This window comes from Ascaphus truei, chromosome 14 (assembly GCF_040206685.1).
Source record: "Ascaphus truei isolate aAscTru1 chromosome 14, aAscTru1.hap1, whole genome shotgun sequence".
NCBI classification, from domain to species: domain Eukaryota; kingdom Metazoa; phylum Chordata; class Amphibia; order Anura; family Ascaphidae; genus Ascaphus; species Ascaphus truei.
The window spans coordinates 18,360,619-18,372,904 of record NC_134496.1 but is presented as its reverse complement, the minus strand read 5'-3'; the positions used below and the strand labels follow the sequence as shown (position 1 = coordinate 18,372,904).

Here is a 12,286-nt window from a genome sequence, read left to right as displayed (position 1 = left end):
ACCCAGGAGACCAGGTGATGTTATTGTTACCCAGTTGCGAGAGTAAACTCCTGGCCAAATGGCAGGGCCCATTCGAAGTACTCCGCCGTACGGGTGATGTGGATTACGAGATCGCTCAACCAGGGTCCAGGAAGGGTAAACAAATTTACCATGTGAACTTGCTGAAACCCTGGAAGATGCAGCGGTCTCTATTCATCCACCCGGTAGAGGAGGAAACGGACTTGGGTCCTCAGCCTCCACGGGAGAACATCGTGAGTGACGATAAAATCCCAATGGGTAAACAGTTGTCCTCTGAACAAAAAGGGGACTTGTTAGCAATAATTACACAATTCCAGGATGTTTTTTCTGACTTACCAGGACAAACTAACTTAATTTCCCATGCAATCGAGACAGCACCTGGGGTAAAAGTACGTTCCCGTCCTTATAGGTTGCCTGAAAGTCGTAGGGCTCTGGTAGAGAAGGAGGTACAAGAAATGTTACACTTAGGAGTGATTGAGGAATCGTGCAGTGAGTGGTGTAGTCCACTAATTATGGTCCCTAAACCCGATGGGAAGGTAAGATTTTGTGTGGACCTCCGAAAGGTCAATGCGGTGTCCAAGTTTGACGCATATCCGATGCCAAGGGTGGACGAATTAATTGACGCCCTTGGTAACGCGGAATATATATCCACGTTGGACTTGACAAAAGGATACTGGCAAATACCCTTAGAGGAAAAGTCCAAATGCAAAACAGCCTTTGCCACTCCCATGGGTTTATACCAGTTTGTGACAATGCCATTTGGACTGCATGGAGCCCCAGCCACATTTCAGAGACTCATGGATAAGATACTGAGGCCCCATAGGACTTATGCCGCAGCCTACCTAGATGACATTGTCATTTATAGTAAACACTGGCGGGCCCATCTAAATAGGCTGAAAGCGGTCCTCAAATCTCTAAGAGAGGCAGGGCTCACAGCCAACCCTAAGAAATGTGCCTTTGGTAAAGCGGAAACCAAATATTTAGGGTATGCAGTGGGAGGTGGAAAAGTAAGGCCACTAGCCGACAAGGTAGCTGCCCTGAAAGAAGTTCCGACCCCCCAAACAAAAACACAGGTACGCTCTCTGCTGGGTTTAGCAGGGTACTACCGGCGGTTCATCCCCAACTACTCGGAAGTGGCAGCCCCTTTAACGGACCTCACAAAAAAGTGTGCCCCTACACAAGTGGTGTGGTCAAGGGCTTGTTCAGGTAGCCACAAGTGTAGAGATGCAGCGCACAGCAAAGAACTGGATCCACGGGACAGCCGCAGTTTGATAAAAGTAAAGTTCTTTATTGAAAAAGCATGGTGCAGACAGGAATGGGTGCAGGAAAAAAGCCTCTGTCTCTAACGCGTTTCACGCCTGTATGGCGCTTCGTCACACAATGGCGTGAAACGCGTTAGAGGCAGAGGCTTTTTTCCTGCACCCATTCCTGTCTGCACCATGACTTTTCAATAAAGAACTTTACTTTTATCAAACTGCTGCTGTCCTGTGGATCCAGTTCTTTGCTGTGCGCTGCATCTCTACACTTGTGGCTACCTGAATTATCTCAACTGGCAGAAGCACGCTTCCCAGAAGGCACAATGGGCAAGGTCACGTGAGTCTGTACTTCAAACAGTACTTAGAGGTATTTTATTGGTGTTTTTACAAGTTGTCAGTACCAGTCCACATTGGCAGTGAGGGTGTGGGGCTCATATCTCCATTACCCACACTCACCAGGACATTTATTCAGGTGTCAGACACATATACTCACCCATATATACCTCACTCACTTATATATACCTTAAACCCAGCCTATGACCTTCAATCAAGAAATTATTGTTTATTACATATTTTGTCACTTGAGCACTATATTTGAACAATGTTCTTCTACCTTGTCAAGGGATTGTCAGAGAGCCTTTGAGGACATAAAAAGGTGTCTATCAGAGGGTCCCATCCTTAGAAGCCCAGACTTCAACAGCCCTTTTATAGTGCAAACAGATGCATCAGAGATAGGGCTAGGGGCAGTGTTGTCACAACAGTTTGAGGGAGTTGAACATCCTATCCTTTTCCTGAGTAGGAAATTGTTCCCAAGGGAAAAGAACTACTCAGTGATTGAGAAAGAGTGCCTCGCAGTAAAGTGGGCAATCGAGTCTTTGAGGCATTACCTGGCAGGAGTCCATTTTACTTTGGTGACGGATCATGCTCCACTGAAGTGGTTAAATAGCATGAAGGATTCCAATGCTAGATTGACTAGGTGGTATATGGCCCTACAACCCTTCTCATTTGAGATTCAGCATAGGCCGGAAAAAGAGAACGCAAATGCTGACTTCTTTTCTAGAGAAGGGGTGGATGGTCGGGCTTCAGCCGTGCGTAGCCCCAGCCACACACTAACAGGGGAGGAATGTGACAGGGTAAATAAAAGCCACCAGTTATATGCCTGGAAAACCTATGTCTAGTCTGCAGTGCAGCACTGACTAGGTTAACTTCAGCTGGGAACCTCAGGACAATTAGTTGGATCCCAGCTGCCTAATCAAGGTGTGTTAAAACCCAGGCTATAGACACATGGATCTTGGTTGTTGATGAGAGAGGAGTAAGCTGCTGCTAAAGAGATTTCCTGATACAAGGTCTGATAAACAAAGTAACTGAATTATAAACTGTCTGTCTCCTGCTTAGAAAATCTAAAGGCTGTCTCACACTTTAATCTGGTCTGTAACTGTTTCATACGCTCATAATATATATTTTCTTTAACTGTGCACGCAATGTCTTGTATATAATGTATACCTTGTTCATTTATGTAACTGTACTTGTAACCATGTATTATTTGTTTTACTCTGTGCCCAGGACATACTTGAAAACGAGAGGTAACTCTCAATGTATTACTTCCTGGTAAAATATTTTATAAGTAAAAATGAATAAATAAAAGGGATTGCTGCCTGAGTTACACACTGTCTGCTAAAGAGAAACACTTTCGTTTTGTTTTTGCTGAAGAAAAGCTATTTTTGTTTTGTGTGTTGTATATCTGTTAAGGCAAAATAAATAAGCCTTGGCAAGAAACCCACGTGTGTAGTTGCATGTACCCTGCAACAATGCCACTTTGTTATGACTTTTATAGGATCTTGAATACCAGGAGAAGATGCGGGAGCAGATCATAATGATCCGGAACCAATTATTCTTCCTTAACGACATCGAGATCATGAAACGCTGGAACTATGAAGAGGCGGTAAGTGGGAAGAATGACAGATAAATTTGCTCCTACGTGGGACTGATCCATTAACCACGTACCTGTCATTAGGTCACTTTGCTCCTACGTGGGGCTGACCCTTTAAACACAGTGGTGTGAAAAAGAAAGTACACCCTCTTTGAATTCCATGGTTTTACATATCAGGACATAATAATCATCTGTTCCTTAGCAGGTCTTAAAATTAGGTAAATACAACCTCAGATGAACAACAACACATGACATATTACATTGTGTCATGATTTATTTAACAAAAATAAAACCAAAATGGAGAAGCCATGTGTGAAAACTAAGTACACCTTATGATTCAATAGCTTGTAGAACCACCTTTAGCAGCAATAACTTGAAGTAATCATTTTCTGTATGACTTTATCAGTCTCTCACATCGTTGTGGAGGAATTTTGGCCCACTCTTCTTTACAACGTTGCTTCAGTTCATTGAGGTTTGTGGGCATTTGTTTATGCACAGCTCTCTTAAGGTCCAGCCACAGCATTTCAATCGGGTTGAGGTCTGGACTCTGACTTGGCCATTGCAACGCCTTGATTCTTTTCTTTTTCAGCCATTCTGTTGTAGATTTGCTGGTGTGCTTGGGATCATTGTCCTGTTGCATGACCCAATTTCGGCCAAGCTTTAGCTGTCAGACAGATGGCCTCACATTTGACTCTAGAATACTTTGGTATACAGAGGAGTTCATGGTCGACTCAATGACTGCAAGGTTCCCAGGTCCTGTGGCTGCAAAACAAGCCCAAATCATCACCCCTCCACCACTGTGCTTGACAGTTGGTATGAGGTGTTTGTGCTGATATGCTGTGTTTGGTTTTCGCCAAACACGGCGCTGTGCATTATGGCCAAGCATCTCCACTTTGGTCTCGTCTGTCCAAAGGACATTGTTCCAGAAGTCGTGTGGTTTGTTCAGATGCAACTTTGCAAACCTAAGCCGTGCTGCCATGTTTTTTTTAGAGAGAAGAGGCTTTCTCCTGGCAACTCTTCCAAACAAACCATACTTGCTCAGTCTTTTTCTAATTGTACTGTCATGAACTTTAACATTTAACATGCTGAGGCCTGTAGAGTCTGAGATGTAACTCTTGGATATTTTCCAATTTCTCTGAGCATTGCACGGTCTGACCTTGGGGTGAATTTGCTGGGATGTCCACTCCTGGGAAGATTGGCAACTGTCTTGAATGTTTTCCACTTTTGAATAATCTTTCTCACTGTAGAATGATGGACTTTAAATTGTTTGGAAATGGGATTATAACCCTTCCCAGATTGATGGACAGGAATAATTGCTTCTCTAAGATCATTGCTGATGTCTTTCCTCCTTGGCATTGTGTTCACACACCTCACAATGCTCCAGACCAGCAAACTGCTAAAACTTCGGCTTTTATAGGAGGTGGTCACACTTGCTGATGATCAATTAATCAAGGGCATTTGATTAGCAGCACCTGTCTGCTACTTAGCATCTTAATTCCTATGGAAGCAGTAAGGGTGTACAGGCATACCCCGCTTTAAGGACACTCACTTCAAGTACACTCGCGAGTAAGTACACATCGCTCAATAGGCAAATGGCAGCTCACGCATGCGCCTGTCAGCACTTCCTGAACAGCAATACCCTGTACCGAAGCTGTATGCAAGCGGGGAGACTATAGAGCCTGTTGCACATGTCTTATTTACATCAGTTATGCCCGTATAGGACGATTGCAGTACAGTACATGCATCGATAAGTGGGGAAAAGGTCGTGCTTCACTTTAAGTACATTTTCGCTTTACATACATGCTCCGGTCCCATTGCGTACGTTAATGCGGGGTATGCCTGTACTTAGTTTTTCACACACAGCTTCTCCATTTTGGCTTTATTTTTGTTAAATAAATCATGACACGGTGTAATATGTCATGTGTTATTGTTCATCTGAGGTTGTATTTACCTAAATTTAAGACCTGCTAAGGAACAGATGATTGTTATTATGTCCTGATATGTAAAACCATAGAATTCAAAGAGGGTGTACTTTCTTTTTCATACCACTGTACCTGTCATTAGGTCACTTTGCCCCTACGTGGGACTGACCCTTTAACCCATCAACCACGTTCCTGTCATTTGGTCACAGTGGCTCTGACTCTCTCCCCGTGCTGATTCCTATGTCTGCCCCCAGATTACCCGCCCCTATTTCCACGTTACCCCGCTGGATCGTGGTCAGCTGCAGAACTGGCGGAAATACCTGGAATTTGAGGTCTCTCTGGGAGAACACGAGCGCATAGTGACCCTGTATGAGCGCTGTGTGGTGGCTTGTGCCCTGTATGAGGAGTTCTGGCTGGCGGTGAGTGCATCAATGTATAATGATGCAGAGTATATTTTGCTATACGATAACGCCAACTGATCTATACAGTAATAATGAGCACAGCTCTGTATAATGATGCTGAGTATCTCTATACACTGATAATGAACACGCTGCGTTGTATGGTATTGAGTATGTATATGCTGATGATGATTCCGCTGCGCTATATAATAATGCTGAGTATCTGTACACACAGTATGTCCGGTATATGGAGGGCCACTCTGTGGACGCCGCCCGCTCAATATTCCAACGAGTTTGTCAGATCCACCTGCCCCTGAAACCCAGCGTGCACCTCCAGTGGGCAGCGTTCGAAGAGAAGCATGGTATGTGCTAGCCTGTATATCCCTGTGCCCAGCCTGAGGTGTGCCGGATACGGATGACGTCACCAGTCTTCGATGCCTTTGCAAAAGTTGTAATTTGACATTTGGAGACTTCTCTTACTACAAAGGGAGTGACGTCAGGCAGAGGGGCGGAGACGAGAGCGAGGGGGAAGGCAGAGGAGCGAGGGGGAAGGCAGAGGGGCGGAGACGAGAGCGAGGGGGAAGGCAGAGGGGCGGAGACGAGAGCGAGGGGGAAGGCAGAGGAGCGAGGGGGAAGGCAGAGGGGCGGAGACGAGAGCGAGGGGGAAGGCAGAGGGGCGGAGACGAGAGCGAGGGGGAAGGCAGAGGGGCGGAGACGAGAGCGAGGGGGAAGGCAGAGGGGCGGAGACTAGAGCGAGGGGGAAGGCAGAGGGGCGGAGACGAGAGCGAGGGGGAAGGCAGAGGGGCGGTGACGAGAGCGAGGGGGAAGGCAGAGGGGCGGAGACGAGAGCGAGGGGGAAGGCAGAAGGGCGGAGACGAGAGCGAGGGGGAAGGCAGAGGGGCGGAGACGAGAGCGAGGGGGAAGGCAGAGGGGCGGAGACGAGAGCGAGGGGGAAGGCAGAGGGGCGGAGACGAGAGCGAGGGGGAAGGCAGAGGGGCGGAGACGAGAGCGAGGGGGAAGGCAGAGGGGCGGAGACGAGAGCGAGGGGGAAGGCAGAGGGGCGGAGACGAGAGCGAGGGGGAAGGCAGAGGGGCGGAGACGAGAGCGAGGGGGAAGGCAGAGGGGCGGAGACGAGAGCGAGGGGGAAGGCAGAGGGGCGGAGACGAGAGCGAGGGGGAAGGCAGAGGGGCGGAGACGAGAGCGAGGGGGAAGGCAGAGGGGCGGAGACGAGAGCGAGGGGGAAGGCAGAGGGGCGGAGACGAGAGCGAGGGGGAAGGCAGAGGGGCGGAGACGAGAGCGAGGGGGAAGGCAGAGGGGCGGAGACGAGAGCGAGGGGGAAGGCAGAGGGGCGGAGACGAGAGCGAGGGGGAAGGCAGAGGGGCGGAGACGAGAGCGAGGGGGAAGGCAGAGGGGCGGAGACGAGAGCGAGGGGGAAGGCAGAGGGGCGGAGACGAGAGCGAGGGGGAAGGCAGAGGGGCGGAGACGAGAGCGAGGGGGGAGGCAGAGGGGCGGAGACGAGGGGGAGGCAGGGGGGCGGTGACGAGAGCGAGGGGGAAGGCAGAGGGGCGGAGACGAGAGCGTGGGGGGAGGCAGAGGGGCGGAGACGAGAGCGAGGGGGGAGGCAGAGGGGCGGAGACGAGAGCGAGGGGGAAGGCAGAGGGGCGGTGACGAGAGCGAGGGGGAAGGCAGAGGGGCGGAGACGAGAGCGAGGGGGAAGGCAGAGGGGCGGAGACGAGAGCGAGGGGGAAGGCAGAGGGGCGGTGACGAGAGCGAGGGGGAAGGCAGAGGGGCGGAGACGAGTGCGAGGGGGAAGGCAGAGGGGCGGAGACGAGAGCGAGGGGGGAGGCAGAGGGGCGGTGACGAGAGCGAGGGGGAAGGCAGAGGGGCGGAGACGAGAGCGTGGGGGGAGGCAGAGGGGCGGAGACGAGAGCGAGGGGGAAGGCAGAGGGGCGGTGACGAGAGCGAGGGGGAAGGCAGAGGGGCGGAGACGAGAGCGAGGGGGAAGGCAGAGGGGCGGTGACGAGAGCGAGGGGGAAGGCAGAGGGGCGGAGACGAGAGCGAGGGGGAAGGCAGAGGGGCGGAGACGAGAGCGAGGGGGAAGGCAGAGGGGCGGTGACGAGAGCGAGGGGGAAGGCAGAGGGGCGGAGACGAGTGCGAGGGGGAAGGCAGAGGGGCGGCGATGAGAGCGAGGGGGAAGGCAGAGGGGCGGAGACGAGAGCGAAGGGGAAGGCAGAGGGGCGGAGACGAGAGCGAGGGGGAAGGCAGAGGGGCGGAGACGAGAGCGAGGGGGAAGGCAGAGGGGCGGAGACGAGAGCGAGGGGGAAGGCAGAGGGGCGGAGACGAGAGCGAGGGGGAAGGCAGAGGGGCGGAGACGAGAGCGAGGGGGAAGGCAGAGGGGCGGTGACGAGAGCGAGGGGGAAGGCAGAGGGGCGGTGACGAGAGCGAGGGGGAAGGCAGAGGGGCGGAGACGAGAGCGAGGGGGAAGGCTGAAACGGAGAGGAGGTGTAATTTCTGTTTGTGCTGAATTTACTTTACTTTTACTTTAAATTATGGGAGAATTTACTATTTTAAAGTTAATATAGTGTGTTTCACTTGACAAACACACAATCACACACACAATCTCTCACACACACACACAATCATACACATCCCCCTCTCCCTGCACTCACACACACACACATCCCCCTCTCCCTGCACTCACACACACACACATCCCCCTCCCCCTGCACTCACACACACACATCCCCCTCTCCCTGCACTCACACACACACATCCCCCACTCCCTGCACTCACACACACACATCCCCCACTCCCTGCACTCACACACACACATCCCCCACTCCCTGCACTCACACACACACATCCCCCACTCCCTGCACTCACACACACACATCCCCCACTCCCTGCACTCACACACACACATCCCCCACTCCCTGCACTCACACACACACATCCCCCACTCCCTGCACTCTCACACACACATCCCCCACTCCCTGCACTCACACACACATCCCCCTCTCCCTGCACTCACACACACACATACCCCCCTCTCCCTGCACTTACACACACACATACCCCCCTCTCCCTGCACTCACACACACACACACATCCCCCCTCTCCCTGCACTCACACACACACACACATCCCCCCTCTCCCTGCACTCACACACACACACACACATCCCCCCTCTCCCTGCACTCACACACACACATCCCCCCCTCTCCCTGCACTCACACACACACACACACATCCCCCCTCTCCCTGCACTCACACACACACATCCCCCCCTCTCCCTGCACTCACACACACACCCCCCTCTCCCTGCACTCACACACACACACACACACCCTCTCCCTGCACTCACACACACACACACACCCTCTCCCTGCACTCACACACACATACACACATACACACATCCCCCCTCTCCCTGCACTCTCACACACACACACCCCTCTCCCTGCACTCACACACACACCCCTCTCCCTGCACTCACACACACCCCCCCCTCTCCCTGCACTCACACACACCCCCCCTCTCCCTGCACTCACACACACCCCCCCCTCTCCCTGCACTCACACACACATCCCCCCCTCTCCCTGCACTCACACACACACACACCCCCTCTCCCTGCACTCACACACACATCCCCCCTCTCCCTGCACTCACTCACACACACCCCCTCTCCCTGCACTCACACACACCCCCTCTCCCTGCACTCACACACACATTCCCCCTCTCCCTGCACTCACACACACACACACACACATCCCCCCCTCTCCCTGCACTCACACACACACATCCCACCCTCTCCCTGCACTCACACACACACACATCCCCCCTCTCCCTGCACTCACTCACACATTCCCCCTCTCCCTGCACTCACACACACACACACACACATCCCCCCCTCTCCCTGCACTCACACACACATTCCCCCTCTCCCTGCACTCACACACACACACACACACACATCCCCCCCTCTCCCTGCACTCACACACACATTCCCCCTCTCCCTGCACTCACACACACACACACACACATCCCCCCTCTCCCTGCACTCACACACACATTCCCCCTCTCCCTGCACTCACACACACACACACACACACATCCCCCCCTCTCCCTGCACACACACACACACACACATCCCACCTCTCCCTGCACTCACACACACATCCCACCCTCTCCCTGCACACACACACACACACATCCCACCTCTCCCTGCACTCACACACACACATCCCACCCTCTCCCTGCACACACACACACACACATCCCACCTCTCCCTGCACTCACACACACATCCCACCCTCTCCCTGCACACACACACACACACATCCCACCTCTCCCTGCACTCACACACACACATCCACCCTCTCCCTGCACACACACACACACACATCCCACCTCTCCCTGCACTCACACACACACATCCCCCCTCTCCCTGCACTCACACACACACATCCCCCCTCTCCCTGCACTCACACACACATCCCCCCTCTCCCTGCACTCACTCACACATCCCCCCCTCTCCCTGCACTCACACACACATCCCCCCTCTCCCTGCACTCTCACACACACACACATCCCCCCTCTCCCTGCACTCACACACACATCCCCCCTCTCCCTGCACTCACTCACACATCCCCCCTCTCCCTGCACTCTCACACACACACACACACATCCCCCCTCTCCCTGCACTCACACACACATCCCCCCTCTCCCTGCACTCACACACACATCCCCCCTCTCCCTGCACTCACTCACACATTCCCCCTCTCCCTGCACTCACACACACACACACACATCCCCCCCTCTCCCTGCACTCACACACACATCCCCCCTCTCCCTGCACTCTCACACACACACACACATCCCCCCTCTCCCTGCACTCACACACACACATCCCCCCTCTCCCTGCACTCACACACACACATCCCCCCTCTCCCTGCACTCTCACACACACACACACACATCCCCCCTCTCCCTGCACTCACACACACATCCCCCCTCTCCCTGCACTCACTCACACCCCCTCTCCCTGCATCAGAAGCTATCTGATTGGTTACAGCCTGTCACATGGTGAGACAGTTGCTGTAAAAATCACATTCTACTGACTACAGAGATTTGGGTCGCTCCGTCGCCCCGTCGCTCCGTCACGCCTACTATAAGCGCATGCTACAGATTCAATCATTTGTTTTGACGCAACGTCAAGCGCAGCCTTAGAGGTGCCAGGCAATGTATCAAAGTGCCCGGGTCCTAGCGGTTCTCCTCCCTCTAGGACAGCTGGAGTCCGCCCGCGCCATCCTGCGTGACCTGGAGCAGGCGTTGCCCGGCCTGGCTATAGCGCGCCTGAGGCGGGTGAGCCTGGAGCGGAGGAGCGGGCACCTGGACGAGGCGGAGCAGCTGCTGCAGGACGCCGTGACGAGCAGCGCGGGCACCGAGCTGGCAGCTTTCTACGCCATCAAACTGGCACGGCTGCTGCTCAAGGTCCAAGGCGACCCGGCGGGCGCACGGGACGTACTGACAGCGGCGCTGGAGAGAGAGCCGGTGAGGGGGGGTGTAAGGGAGAGAGCCGGGGGGGCGGGGGCGGTGGGAGAGAGAGAGCCGGGGGAGGAGGGTGTGGGGGGGAGAGCCGGGGGTGGGAGGGGGAGAGAGCCGGGGGAGGGGGGGTGTGGGAGAGAGAGCAGGGGGGGGAGGGGGAGAGAGCCGGGGGAGGGGGGGTGTGGGAGAGAGAGCAGGGGGGGGTGTGGGAGAGAGAGAGCCGGGGGAGGGAGGGGTGTAAGGGAGAGAGCCGGGGGGGGGGGGGTGGGAGAGAGAGAGCGGGAGGAGGGGTGTGGGGGGGGGAGAGAGCCGGGGGAGGAGGGGGTGGGGGGGGGAGAGCCGGGGGTGGGAGGGAGAGAGAGCCAGGGGAGGGGGGGTGTGGGAGAGAGCAGGGGGGGTGTGGGAGAGAGCCAGGGGGGTGGGGGAGAGAGAGAGCCGGGGGAGGGTTGTAAGGGAGAGAGCCGGGGGGGTGGGGGGCGGTGGGAGAGAGAGTGGGAGGAGGGGTGTGGGGGGGAGAGCCGGGGGTGGGAGGGAGAGAGAGCCGGGGAGGGGGGGAGAGAGCAGGGGGAGGGGGGGTGTGGGAGAGAGCCAGGGGGGTGGGGGAGAGAGAGAGCCGGGGGAGGGAGGGGTGTAAGGGAGAGAGCCGGGGGGGGTGGGAGAGAGCCGGGGGGGGGGGTAGGAGAGAGAGACCGGGAGGAGGGGTGTGGGGGGGGGAGAGAGCCGGGGGGGGGAGGGAGAGAGAGCCGGGGGAGGGGGAGAGAGAGAGCCGGGGGAGGGGGGGAGGGGGGAGAGAGAGCAGGGGGGGGGGGTGTGGGAGAGAGCCCGAGTACACAGCCCTCGCTGACTCCCTGCCCCGCAGAGCTTACAATCTGTGCCCGGGTACGCTGCCCTCGCTGACTCCCTGCCCCGCAGAGCTTACAATCTGTGCCCGGGTACGCTGCCCTCGCTGACTCCCTGCCCCGCAGAGCTTACAATCTGTGCCCGGGTACGCTGCCCTCGCTGACTCCCTGCTCTCACAGGATGACCCTCGCCTGCACCTCAGCTTGTTGGAGGTTGAGGTGTCCCGAGACGCTTCGCAGGGGGAGCAGGACGCTGTACAGTGCGTGGAGCGCGCGCTCCAGAGCCGTCTGCACGATGACGTCAAGATGATCCTGTCACAGAGGCGCCTGGAGTTCTTGGAGGACCACGGCTCCAGTGTCACCAGGTACTGTCACC

General features: G+C 55.2%; 1 protein-coding gene across 2 annotated transcripts in view; it reads left to right on the top strand.

The window, feature by feature from the left end:
* LOC142465711 (pre-mRNA-processing factor 39-like) overlaps nt 1-12,286 on the top strand; it is a 37,080-nt gene that overhangs the window by 15,555 nt on the left and 9,239 nt on the right. For both annotated transcript variants that reach the window (XM_075569929.1, XM_075569928.1), the window contains exons 7-11: nt 3,109-3,216; nt 5,381-5,545; nt 5,760-5,886; nt 10,809-11,077; nt 12,091-12,275. In XM_075569929.1, coding sequence (XP_075426044.1) covers nt 3,109-3,216; nt 5,381-5,545; nt 5,760-5,886; nt 10,809-11,077; nt 12,091-12,275 — 854 coding nt within the window. The remainder of the gene's footprint in view (nt 1-3,108; nt 3,217-5,380; nt 5,546-5,759; nt 5,887-10,808; nt 11,078-12,090; nt 12,276-12,286) is intronic.